The sequence below is a fragment of the Zonotrichia albicollis genome, chromosome 7, assembly GCF_047830755.1.
Source record: "Zonotrichia albicollis isolate bZonAlb1 chromosome 7, bZonAlb1.hap1, whole genome shotgun sequence".
In the NCBI taxonomy this organism is placed as follows: domain Eukaryota; kingdom Metazoa; phylum Chordata; class Aves; order Passeriformes; family Passerellidae; genus Zonotrichia; species Zonotrichia albicollis.
The window spans coordinates 32,924,624-32,938,230 of record NC_133825.1 but is presented as its reverse complement, the minus strand read 5'-3'; the positions used below and the strand labels follow the sequence as shown (position 1 = coordinate 32,938,230).

Below are 13,607 nucleotides of genomic sequence, written 5' to 3'. Positions count from 1 at the left end.
CCAGGCTTTCCAGGTGATGCCAGTGGCATCTGGTGTATTACCAGCACATTAACCTTGGGGGATTGCTTCCCCTGGACCTGCAGCCAGTCTCAACCTTGCCAATCCCTTCCCTTCCTGCCTACCACTGCAGGAAGAGCCAGCACTGTCTCCTGCGTGGGCAGAAAGTGTTTGGTCTCATCTTGGGAAGTATATCTGCAGAGTTTATTTGGAACATTCTTCTAATTCTTCCCTTCCCTCAGCTTCCCAGACCACCCATCCTCCTTTCTTTGATTCCTAACCACAAACAGCATTTGCTCCCTAAATGGAAGTGTCAAACATTTAGAAATATTTCCATGAAAAAATAAGTTTGAAATCATCAAATTTTCTCAGTTAATTTTTTCTTAAGCAAAACCTTTGTATTTTTAACTGAATGTCTGGGTGTTCTAGTTCAGAATTAGAATTATCTTAATTCAGTGCTTACACTGTGGAACAGGAGTATCTACAGAAGGAATTAATTAGGAGTGAAAGTTTCAATTTCAAGTTTTATGTAGCCTTATCTAACTTCTTTGTTATGTAGATAAACCAAGCCTCCACACAGCATTTTTAAAGCAAAATACAATTGTACAATAGTTTGGATTGTGAGGGATCCTAAAGTTCACCTCCTTCAAGCCCCTTGCCATGGGCAGGGATACCTTCCACTAGATCAGGTTTCTCAGAGCCCATTCAACCTGGCTTTGAACACTTCCAGGGATGGGGCATCCACAGAAACCTCTTGCAGTGCCTTACCCCAGCTCAGGTGCAGAAAGCATCTTTATTTCCACAGGCATTTGCACTGGCTAAACAGATCAGTGCTAAGTCTCCCCTTTGAGAGAGGCACCAAGGGCCTCCAGGAAGGGATGGCTGCCTTGTGTGTGTCAGTGTGGAATGCAGCAAGGAAGGGTTCAGTGCACAATCAAAGGAAGCAAGCCTGGAGTACCTGAGTAGTGGAAAATTGAGGGTGTCCCAGTTGTTGCCTTTTGCTCTTTCCACCATTCCCCACACAGTCTGTCTCACACACCTGTAGTCACAGAGAGCAGGAAGGGAGCGGCAGTGCCCATCTGGCTACATGAAATCCTTCTCCTCCCAGCAACCAAAATTTTCTCCATGTGTAACTGCAGCTTATCTCTGTATGGCCTGGGATACCTTGGCAGCAGAAGTGTGAAATCCTTATGCATCTTTCCAAATCAGGTGCAGTGAAAGCAATATCCTTTCTTATTTCCCAGCTGCAGTCAGTGCTTTTAGACACCTTTTGTAACTACAGTGATATCCCAGGTTTATAGCCTGCCTTCCCCATGATGGATCAAACCTCTGTGATGGCTGACAATTCAAATATTTATTTTTAAAAGGCTTTCTTTTCCAATATTCTTATGAAAGGCCAGGTGTTGCTGTTTTGGAACCACCTGTAGCAGTCTGCTCCTGGTGTACTTTCATGTTGACTGAAAGTCTGGCTGTATTTCATACGGCACCATGGATGAACCAGTTACTGCAGCCAGTGGCCCTGAAGCTCTGTTCTGGGCTCTGCTTCTCAGGGATAGTCAGATTCACTATCCATGCCTGAAACTCCACACTAAAGGAAAAAAAAATAATAAGGGTACTGATCTCATTTGTAAAACACTATAATCAGCTGAAGAAAACCACTGTGTGAAACTCTGATATTCTTAAATATGATGGAGCTGTTTAATAGGAATAACATAAGCAGGATGAGGAGTATGTGGTATCTGTTGACAGCTTCCTGTTGTAGTTTTCCCAGCTTTCTTTTAGCTCTGTGTTCCAAAAAAGAAACATACTAAATAGAAGAGATTCAGCCTTTGGAGAGAAGAAAGGATTTGAAGCCTCTTGCCCAGTGTTCACTGATATGTTTTTCTCAGAATTCTTTAAAGACAGTCAGGGTAATGGTGGGTAGGGAGGAGCTGGTGACAGAATCTGTTTAGACTTCCAACAGTCAAAACCTTTGAGGAGGTTTTGTTAATCATCTGCGATGATTAACAGTGTTGTACCACAGGAAAATTGGAATGAGGGAGAGATACCCCTGTAGACCAGAAGCTGGGTAGCTGGAATGGGTTCATCATGGGATCTGACACCTCAACCCCAATTTCAAAGCAAAGGAGAAAGAAGAGGAAAAAGAAGTTCCTGGACTAGGAGAAAAAATAAAAGCTGATATCCTATCATACCAGATGGGCTAAGATGTTCCAGATACCACAAGCCAGGCAGCCATACCAAAAGGCAAAAGAGGACCTAGAGGAAATACAGCTTCCTCCATTTCTACTGAATGATTGAGCAGGGCACGTGGGAGCCCAGCCCATGAGCTGTACATGTGTGCTGGCTGGGGAGAGTATCAGGGAGGATCAGTGAGAGACTCAGAGGTTATGTTTCACAGAGCAGGGATGCATCTGTTGTCAGTGCTGTGTGATCACTGTGCACTTGCCTGCACTATTCCTCACATTCCTGGTCCACACTGGCAGAGGAACCACAGTGTCACCCTGCCTTAAGCAGTATTATGGACAGGCATATCCCTTCCACTGCCTGTGTTACCTGAGGTGCATTTCTGTCTTGACAGAATGGAGATTTCCCTTGTTCCCAGGCAGACCTTCCTGCCTACTACCAATGACTAGGAAGAGCTTCCTTCCATGGGCCTGCTTTGTCCCTAAGAGGGCCCTTGATACACCCCCCAAAAAAGGCATCAAGCTTTGGGGTAGTGTGGGTTTCTAAATTTCCTTCCCTGTTCTCTGTTGCAGCAACACAGATGTTCACACTGTGGCGTCCCTCCTGAAGCTTTACCTTCGAGAGCTGCCTGAGCCTGTCATCCCCTTTGCCAAATACGAAGACTTTCTTTCTTGTGGACAGCTACTCTCAAAAGATGAGGGAGAGGTCAGTGATCCTTCTAATCTGCCTCCTCAGAGGATGTTCCCAAGAAGCAATGTAGTACGGGTTTTTTTCCTCATCTCCTCAAACTTGATTTAAATTAATGAAGTCCCTGGGAACCTTTCCCTGAACTTTCCTGGAGCTGTGAATGGGGTGCTGTTATCACAGGCTGCTACTTTAAAAAAAAGTCAGTCTTGTAGCCTGGTGCTTCTTTCTTCAGAGCAAAGCTCTTGTGTAGCATAATTGGCAAGAGATGCAAGGTAGTAGGAAATCTGGGTTCCTTTCCCAGTTTTGCTGTTCACTCACTAATAAGCTGTATGGAGTCACTCCCTTTGTGTTTTCCATTTTATATATCAGAACACTATACTCTCCTTTCCAAAGATTTTGGTGGATGAGACATGGATCAGTGCAATGGTCTTTGTATTTCTTAGAGGAAAGTCATTATGAGAAGGCAGGCTATGATATTATCCCAGAACTAGGGGGAAATAATGCTATGAATACTTTGCCAGAACCTTCTTACAATGCTCTTCTCTTTGGTTTCCAGGCGAGGGAAAGGGCTGACAAAAGCTACCAAGTCTGTGGCAGTCATGGAGTAGGATCATTTGCAATGTGTTTGATTGATCTTTTCCATCCATAATGTGGTGCTCCCTTAGCCTTTTGCAGATTGCAAAGACACATTAGATGTGGTCTGATGTGGGTGCCACCTTCTAGGACACAAACTTAAAGAGGCTGTTACTTGTGTCTTTTCTTTGCTAAAGAAGCCAAGGCCTGAGGGCCTGTAAGTTGTGGTCCCCAGTTCTGCCCCTTTTCTGTGTGTGGTCTTGTCTTTGTCTCTGGCAGAATTTGTAAAAGCTGTTCCTCACAGTGAGTCTGGGGTTCACTTTCAGTTCAAGTGGCAGAAGGCTCTGTGGAGATTGCCCTTTATGATGCCCACAGGAAGATGCTTGTTTGCATGCATCAAATGGATCATATGTGGCAATATAAGTTTTTTATGGTTAAAAGGCAAATTACACTCAAATGACACTTAACCTCTGGTCAACTGTGAGAAAGCAAATTTCTGTGCATGATGCAGCATGTTACCACACATGGATATGTACCTGCATTCTCGACACAGCCACATCAGGGTGCCCATGCACTAATGTTATAATTTAGTGGGTAGAGGTGTGTGTCCACTCCCTCCAAAACTTGCTCATTTTCTGCCTTGTCCTTAGTGAACTCAGGCATCTCTACAGGGTGCTGTGCTACACACCCCACAGCAGTTATTTCACAAGAAACTGCAGCATTTCAAAGGCAGTGGAGCTGGTTTGATTTTGGTTGTAAGATGTGCAGACTGGGAAGTTTTGGATCCACTAAGCACTATTGCACAAGAGTAGAGACACTGCCAAATTGGGCAAACATAATTGTACATCCCTGCTCAGCTTATTAGCTATGTTGTTTGCCCGATTTTGTCTGCACAGGCTGCAGCAGTTTGGGAAGCAACATCTCTGTGAGCAAGGTCAGACTCAAATGACTTGTAGGGCAGAATTCTCTTTAGATTAGAAAGGCAATGGGGAGCACTAGGTAGCCAAAATGAGCACTTAGAAAACACAGCACTGCTCATTGCAGAGAGTTGTTTTGTTAAGGTGCTGTTGTAAACATAAGCAATTTTGGTTTTGTCAGGGAAACCTGGAACCCCAACGTGGGCTGTTTACCTTTTCAGAAAGGAAGGTGGAGTGCACACAGCAGGGGTGGAGAGGCTGTACGTGCACAGTAGCACATGGAGCAGAATGCAGCACAAAGTCATGCCCAGCCTATGGGGCCTGACTTTCCTCCCACGTGGAAAATCCCCCTGCTCACAAACGTGGTTTCAGTGAAACCATGATTTTTAAGACGTAGTGGTAAGCAGGGAATTTAAAAATCAAACGTTTTGTTTTGTAAAGGTATTTTGAAACAAAATGCAATTGTACTGGTTTAATTTGAAGTACTGTTTTCTTTTAAATTTTCACTTGAAAGTTTTGAATGAGACTTTTGGACTCTTAGCATAATTTTTTTTTTTTTTTTGGTATGGCCACCCTCACCTCATACCCAAAAAATCAGAATTGTCTACAGCAAAGTAGCCTTTCAGGTGAATTTGTGGGACCTCATGCTGCTACACTGGGACTATGGATAGGAATATTTGTGATGATTATTTGCCTAGCTCCAGTACTGCCCTAAGTTTTTATTCAAATTGCTTTTCATCTTCATTCTGCACCCAGCTGATCCCTGGTGTTTGAGTGCAAACAGGGCTGTAACACAGACCTTGGGTGGTGCTGAGGTCTCCAGGTGTTTCAGCAGGACTGCAGCATTAGAAAATATTTGATTCTGATCACACCTGACTGGGAGGAGGGTTTGAAAATTTAGAGCAAAGGGGATCTTCAAAAGCCTAAAAACTCATTTGAGTCTGAGCTGCCTTTACATGGTGGTATTTTAGCCTTCACTGCTACCTGTACATTAGAGAGGCACACAGCAGTTCAGTGGATTGAACACAGGTATTCAAGTTGTTTGTTTTTTTTTAAAGAGGTATCTGAATTCTTTATGAACATTTAAAGTGTTGCTAGTTTTCCAGCCAAGCTAGAAGCTCTGAATTGGTGCTGATCTGTTACACACATTGCAAAATCCTTGGGTTTGGGATCATTCATTGGAAAGCAGCATTTTCAAGGAGGTAAGAGTTATTTCTGCAAAATCCCATGGTAAATAACAGCACAGTGCTTCTGTTGCTTGCTGGGCTGCAGACATTGGCAATGATCAGTGCTGTTTGTCACTACAGGGGTTACAAGTTTGTGTTCTCCCCTGTGCTGTCACTGCGGTGTTCCTGGGCTAAGCCTCTGCCTTCTGTTGGTCAGGCCTTGGAAAGGACAAATCTGGTAGAGCTGATACATGCTGCAGTAGGAGAGAGAACATTTTTTACCTGTCAGGTGTTTGTACTTCCATGAATATAAAGATACTCTCTGTGCAATCCCATGCCTGAGATTCCTTGTGACAAAGCATGGATTGTAAATTCTTAGAACCGTTTTTTCTTTCAGGTAGCAATTTTTACCTTTAGGTCATGTTTCCTGCTGTTCACAGCTGCCTAAGTTTCTCTTCCAAAGTTTTCTCTTACATCCAGTAGAGCCAATGGCATTTTAATTCAGAGCATTTGAAATACAATGCCAAATGTCATCCTAATTTCCCTATTTGAAATAAATTGGGTTACAGAGCAAAATTCAAGAGAAATTAGGTCTGTTAGCTCACCTAGTTCTGGTTCAAACTTGTCACTTGAAAGTTGACTGACCTGAACAACTGACCTTAACTTTCACACCAGTAGCAGCTGTCTTTGGCTGAAAAATTTTTAGAAGTTGAAAAAAGAGGATTGAGATTTTCAGAAGGGACTGGCCTTTTAATGGTGTCTCCATTTCTGTCAGCATTAAATAAGCATAATGTTTAAGCTAAGGAATTATATAGTGGTTACTGCTTTTAAGAATTTTAATTTTCAGGTTTTTATTAGAGAACTTTTTTTTTTTTTTTTTTTGTACAGAATAAAAAAGTACCTGTATATTTAAGGTAATAAGGACGCACTACACTATGGATCTTTCTGACTTGTCTGGACCAGAGAAATCAGGAATACATTGCAAGAGTTTGGCCAACAGAATTCCCTTCCTAACAGTTCTTAAAAAGGGGAGTTTGAAATGAATGTTCAGCTGTACTTTTTTGGAACCATTTCCTTCTGGAATTTCTCCATCATAAGTTCACAGCTATCACTCTTCCTTAAATGTGCTTTGGTATCTGTTTTTCCACAAATGGTTTCATTGTGTCCAAAAATAAGCAAATCTCCAGGGCAACAGCAGCATTGAGGAACAAGCAAATGATACTTGGGATTGTGGTAGGACAATAACCTCCTGAGTCAGAGGTTTTCATTAGATGATTTAAGTAGCTTCAGGGCTTTAAGTCATTCCTTCAGCTGATGTGTCATCTTACATTTTAATGTAAAGACAGAAATTTTGTGAGGAATTATGTCCCAGGCCAGAATGACTGCAAATGGAAGTATGTCATTAAAAAGGAGGCAGCTGAATTGGACTAATTTCGCTTTTTCAAGAAAAAACATTCCTCTGCTCAACTGAGCAATGCAGTTATTCTGCACTCAGTGCCTCCGAGTTTCAAACAGGAAAAGGCCCATCTGCTGATACCAGTGCCAGTGGACAGGCTTTAAAGGCTGCAGGCCTCACTAAATGAAGACTTCTATCCTCAACCATTAAAGTTTACAGGAGGATTTCCACTAAGAACTGAATTGAGTTCTGGACATTGGGATTTTGGTAAGGCACAACACACTGGGTGACACCTCTTCTAAAGGAAAGCCTTTGTGTTATCCTCTGTTGTTCAGCATTTGGCTGTGGAAAGAGGACTTTATAGTCCTAAAGGAAGGTCACGTCTACTTTGCAACATTTACATTAATAGCTCTGCTTCTTGTTTTTCCTGTCCCTCAGGGTACCCAGGAACTGGTTAAACAGGTGAAGAATTTGCCCCAAGCCAACTACAACCTCCTCAAATACATATGCAAGTAAGTGAAATTAATTAACACTTGGAAAAGTCTCTAAGTTTTGTGAGGCTGTCTTATGTGCAAATAATATACTCTGAAAATATTCAAAACCCACCACTTAAGTGTAAGTTATAACTCCTTTAAAAAATGTGGAGGTGAATGCAGCCTGCCTGAAGGAAGCTCCTGATTTATCCAAGAGGATCAGCCAAGCAAATTGCTGCCACCTGCAGCCTTGGCAGCAGGCATGAATGATACTGATATATTATCTTGTTTATTTCAGAAGCACCTACAGATCACTAAAGGTAGACACTTATTCCAGATACTGCACACTTGGAAGATTATGACACAAGCTGAGTAGCAGATGCAGTCAGAATAGCCAGGCTGGTATTTGCTCTGGTTTGGAAGTGGGGTTGGAAGTGACTTCCTCTTGGATTCCCAGAGACCATACAGCCTTGTCTCCTTTCATGTCTGCTGATTTTCCCAGTTTTTGGGTTGCCTCTTTATCTGGGGATTGGAAGGAGATGATTTTTGAAGGCTACTTCCAACTCCAACCATTTTATGGTTCTGTGATCTGTATTTTGTTAGATTCAAGCCAAGCCACTAAGCCCTTTCCACAGGCTGCTAGTTCTCAGACAAGGATATGACTTATTACTTCTGTTTTATCTGTAAGTGAAAATTCGCCCAAGTCAATCCATATAAATTGAGAATTCCTATAAAAATGCAAAAATCTGTCCTTTCAGACCCAGTAGTAGGCTGGGTCACTGCTAGGTGGGTACTTGTGGCAGAAAACATCCTGTCTTCTCTGGTTCATACACTGGGAGGGATCTGGGGTTACACTGAATATCTAAGCTACAGTAGTCCCTCAAATCATTTCAGGTGTCAGGGTTGTATGAAAACAGGACAAAACTCAATGCTTTTAGCTGAGAAGTGACTTATGAATTCCCTCTTCCTTTGATTTTTCTGGGGGGTTTTTCAAGGTTCCTTGATGAAGTTCAGGCTCATTCCAGCATTAACAAGATGAGTGTCCAGAACCTGGCTACAGTATTTGGACCAAACATTCTGCGGCCCAAAATGGAGGATCCAGTGACCATGATGGAAGGTAGGTGCTGCTCTGGGGGATGGCACAGCAGCTGTATTTTGGAGTTGCAAGTGAATGCCATACATTCCTTGGTAGCTGTATCAGTTGCCTGCACAGTCAGAACAAGTCAAGCCATCCCTTTCATCAGGGCCTGTGAGGGATGTTCCAGTTGGCATCTTATCCCACTTGCCACTGGACTGGGAGTGTCTCTCCTCTCCACCATGAGGAGCTGCCTCCACACCCCTGAAACTCTTTCTGAGCCTACTGCTAAAATGAAAGCTCAGCTTTTTTTTTCAGGAGGACTGTGCTTAAGTACCAAGCTGCAGTCATTTAGTATTGGTGCATTTCAGTGGTTATACTGCTCCCTGTAGAGAACATCCAAGCCATGAGGAGAGGACTGTAGTTCTGGCTGTGGCACAGTGGCTAAAACTAAGTGTCTTAGAAGTGTTGTCTTCTAAGGAGACTGTATGGATCAAAACTTCACATAATCAAAAATAATCAAAAATAAAAGAGTTAGTTTTGGATGTAAAAAAATCTAAGGCTTTAAAATTATTTGCTTCCATACAAATCAAGCAAGTTGACATTAGGGCTGGGATACAGCTCTTCTCCCAGGTTCCACTGAAACACAACTACTATTGTGTTTAGCAAGGTTTTTGCATAAAGTTTTGTAGGATTTTGGCAAGCCTGCCAAAATAATTGATTAATTAATTCAGCACAGATGGAGATGCTGTGCCCAGGATGCCTGAACTTGGCTCTGGTTCTGCTCCCTAGCTGTAGAGGACAGCTGACATGGTATTTTGTGTGATGCCAGTCCTTCACTGAAGGTCAGTGTTGTCATGCCTTAGCAGCAGCAGTGCCTTGAGCTCTTCACAGGTCATGTGCAGATGTGTCTCCCACGATGGCAGCTCACTGTAAGGCAGCAGGACAACTTCAGAGCATGACCTGATGTGTTATAGTAGTTCAGGGACTCGAAGCCTACCTCGGAGCTGTGGGCCATATTATTAAGGGTACATTTGATAGTTTCCCCTGGCTATATTATTAAGGGTACGTTTGATACCTTCCCCTGTCTGTGCAGAAGGTGCAAATATCGGGGAGGAGCAGGGAGGGCGGGAGCAGTGCTCGTTGTTCGCTGGTGGAGCTGGGGACAGCTGTGAGCAGCCTGTGTGCGATGCTGGCACTTCCCCTAGTGGCCGCGGGGCCAGCGCTGGTGCGGCTCTCGCAGCCTGGCAGCAGCATGCTCCCTGCCCGGCTGGCACAGGGACGGCTTTGGGCTAGCATCAGCTCAGGCATTTCGTTCTGCAGCTCATCCCATGGCAGAGGTGCCCAAACTCTGCGGAGGTGCACATGTGCTGGTGCTAGGGTCTCTCCTCATCATCGTGTAAAAACACTACAGTGATCTGACCCAGAATTCTGTATTGCCACAGGTCTGAACTATAAAAATATTGGGATATGTAGGCTGGATTTTTAGACTTAATAATGATAGCAGGATTGGCAATGTTTTTATTTGAGTTGAGAATTTAGTTGAGGTTGGTTAGATAAAAGTAAAAGAGAAGTGGAAAGACTTTTTGTTTCTTTTTTTATTTTTAGCTTCAGAGTAGTCTGAGTTGCCTAAACAAACTGATAATGAGATCTTAATAAAAACTACTCTAATTGTGTCTCTCTTCAAATTTAACCCATGCATTTCAAATAGAAACACCTGAAGTTTGACAGCTAAATAGTTAGGAATGCCCTTATCTTCAAAACATTTAGTTCTCTTCCTGCATTCACAGACATGAAATAGAAGTGGTAGGTAAGCTAAGTACATCTTGCTATAGATCAAAAACTCATCAATAAAATCAAGCTCTTGCCTTGAACCCTGAGTATGTTATTCTCTTTCAGGCAATACTTAAAAATAGAATTGCTTACTCACCCTTCTAAAGGTTTTCCTCTTTTGTAGGAAGTGATTTATATTAGGTTTGGTAAGTGGTGTTCTCTATTAGTTCATAATGGTCTGCTCCACTCCTGGAAGACAGTGGCAGCACATTTCTCTGGGTTTAAACAACAGAGAGCACTTTCAGCACTTGCTGTACACCCTCTGCAAGTGCATATATAATGCAGATGTTATACTTCCTGCAAGTTTCTCTAGACACTGAGTACAGCACAACGCCTGAGCTGAAATTTGTAGTTTTTCAATAAGAATATTTCTGGGCCTGTTCAGACCAAGAAACTGGGTCCAGCCTAGTCATGCCAACAGGCTGGGGTGAGTCGCAGAGGTCTTTCATGTCTCCTCACCTGCTTGCCTTTGTTTTCCATCCACAGGCACCTCTCTGGTTCAGCACCTGATGACAGTGCTGATCAGTGAGCAGGGACGGATCTTTGCTGTTCCTCAGGCGGATGTGCCAGGGAACCAGCTGGAGATCAAACCAATGCGCCAGCGCAGCACTGTCGAGTGGATCTCCGAGGAGGATGGGGAGGACAGCAGGTCGCAGAACAGCGCTGCCAGCCCCACTGATTTGCCTTCTGGCAATGCTGTGGCTCTGGAGGCCACTCCAGGACCTGCAGTGAAAATCACTCCTCCAGAGCAGAGTGGCAAATCAACCCAGCCTGCCACGAGCCCCAGTAAAAGAGTGCAGACGCTGCCTCCATGGAAATATTCCTTCCGCCAGCAGGGAGCACGGTCTGTGAGCCCAAAGCTGGGCAGCTCTTCCTTAGACATCCCCAACCTCTCCTCCAGTGGGAACTGGTTGATGAACGGCCTGTACTCCCTCCGAGGCCATCGCCGGACAGCCTCTGGGGAGCGAGTGAAAGACTCGTGTTCCTCCCAGAGACTCTCCACTTACGACAATGTCCCCTCATCCAGCCTGTCCCTCAGCACCCACAGCATGGCCAGTACCACCTGGTCCACATCATCCTGTGAGATCTCCGTGATGGACTCGGTGAGCAGCTGCCCAGCCTGCCGGGCCAGTGACTCTTCTGCTTTGAGCTCCCTAAAAACCGAGTGGGTAACTCAGGGCTCGCTGTCCCAGAGTGAGGGCAAGACTGCAGATCTGGAGAACAGCATGGACAGGTTTGAAGCCTGCAGCAGCAGCAGCAGCAGTGAACAGAGTGACCCGGCTGCAGCTTCCCGAGACTCTGTCCAATGCTCCAGGGCCTTACAGAGCTTGGTGGTGGAGCTAAAGACAGAGCTGAGCAAACAGAGGACTGAGTATGAGACTAGTATCAAAAGGTAATGTCTTCTGCAGGGGCACAAGGAAGTCATCTGTCAACATTTCTCCTGTCTGAACATGGGTGTGGGCTGCCAAGGGTACCAGGTTCTCAGCCCTGAAGTTTGGGGTTGGGTGACAGCAGATTTGCTTCTGCTTTTTCCTTGCTACTCTCTGAATCCAACATTTCTTTCTCTGATTTGAGAGAGCATCAAAAAGAAAACAAAGGGGACACAGGGAAATCCAATGCTTCACATTCTGTGTGTTCACTGTAAATGAGAGCTGCACAGGTAGTGCCAAAGTCTGCTCTTAGTGTCAGAGAAATAGCAAAGCAAACATCTTTTAGGGAGGAATTGGGACCCAGGATGGTCAGGCCTCAGCAAGGATAATCTGTGCAGGTGCTGATACTTGCACCAGACCAGTCTGAAACTGAGGGCTTATTCTTTTCCCAACTCCAGCATTCTTGAGGAAACTGCTCTTGATTATTTTCCACAGGTTTTTTTTTGAGTGGTGGTATTGGGACTGCATCTCAGCTGTAATGTTTTGAGCAGCCCTTTTGTGTTGAACTTCTACAAACCTCACTTTTGGTATCTGATGGAGAAGAGTGGTCCTTGGCTGATGGGGCAGCCTAGCTTGGAAGAGCAGCAGAAACTGTGTCATTTGCCAGCTGATGCTGTACTTTCCATCTGAGCTCAGAAAAATTCATTTCAGCTTTCAGGAGAGTTGTGTGTATGGCTGGGGCTACGAAGTACTAATAACAAAGGAGTCATTAATTTGTGTGATATGTTAGGTTTTATGACTATGTGATAATAGAAAGACTATTGGTGCTTAAAGGGATTAGATATATTTTAATATACAGCCATGTGCAAAATTGCACACCATATTGTAATACATGCTGCTCTGCAGCACCAGTATTCTGCACTGAAGAAGGGCTGTAGTCCCATTTCTTACAAAGAGTTGAGTTCTCAGGGTTTGGGGCTTTTTTGTTTTTGTGTTAAGGTGTTACTGTTATACTCCTTCAATTATTAAAACTCAGATTGGAACCTGAGGTATGAAAATGCTGCCAGTCTCCCAGACATGGCACCAAAAGCACGTAAGACTGTTGGGATTGTGTAGCACAGCTTTAGGCTGCGGTTTTTGGCACTTTTTTCTTGTTGAGGTAGTTTCTCAAAAATGTATCTGAACCGTGATCTCTTCCCATGGGCCAGTTGTTAAGGTAGGTATTCCTCCTGCTATCTTCCTGCTTTATTTTATAATTTCCTCTGATGGTGGCTTGCCAGCCCCCTCTGCGTTTCTGGCTCTTGCACTGTGCTGCCTTGGTGTGTGGAGCTGGAAGGAGAATCAGGCTGTGCAGCAGTTCCAGTTCCCACCTAACATCCCCAAGTGGGAGAAAAGCCCCACCTTGTTGTATTCAAAGTGTAAGAAAGAGCTCATGAAACACCAGCAGCTGCTAGCATGGGATGTTGGGAAAGGCCTGTGAATGAGGGTGGAAGTTCATGACTTACATGGTTTGCTTTTTTTGATGCCCTACTGATACAGAATGGGAGGAGGTGAGGGTTATGTGCCTTACATTTAATTGTGCAGAGCTGCCCTGGCAAGCCTTGTTGCAGGGATACAGGCTAATAAACAGAAATAACCAGGCTGCAGAACCTGGAAATGTGTAGCTGCACATTCTTGCCTGCTGCCTGGGGGAAGAGATGGTTTCCCACCTTTTATCAGTAAAACTGTGCCAATGATGCCTTAAGCTGCTGCAGGAGCATCTAGGAAGACCTGTTCTCCATTTCAGCTGTTGAGCTGCTTCAGCTCCAACACCTGCCTTTCCCTGCAGCTGGACAGGACAGAGAGCACTATGGCTCCAGGGGAGGACTCTAAATTGGCCAGGTCTGACAGGGCAAAGTAGCTGAGAGGAAAATGCCTAATGAACTAAAGAGTTTCA

At 44.3% G+C, this 13,607-nt stretch overlaps 1 protein-coding gene across 5 annotated transcripts in view; it reads left to right on the top strand.

Annotated features, from left to right (window-relative positions):
- Window positions 1-13,607, top strand: part of ARHGAP22 (Rho GTPase activating protein 22) — a 123,885-nt gene that overhangs the window by 100,642 nt on the left and 9,636 nt on the right. For all 5 annotated transcript variants that reach the window (XM_005481259.4, XM_005481260.4, XM_014275561.3 and 2 more), the window contains 4 exons: window positions 2,754-2,886; window positions 7,359-7,432; window positions 8,389-8,510; window positions 10,788-11,694. In XM_005481259.4, coding sequence (XP_005481316.1) covers window positions 2,754-2,886; window positions 7,359-7,432; window positions 8,389-8,510; window positions 10,788-11,694 — 1,236 coding nt within the window. The remainder of the gene's footprint in view (window positions 1-2,753; window positions 2,887-7,358; window positions 7,433-8,388; window positions 8,511-10,787; window positions 11,695-13,607) is intronic.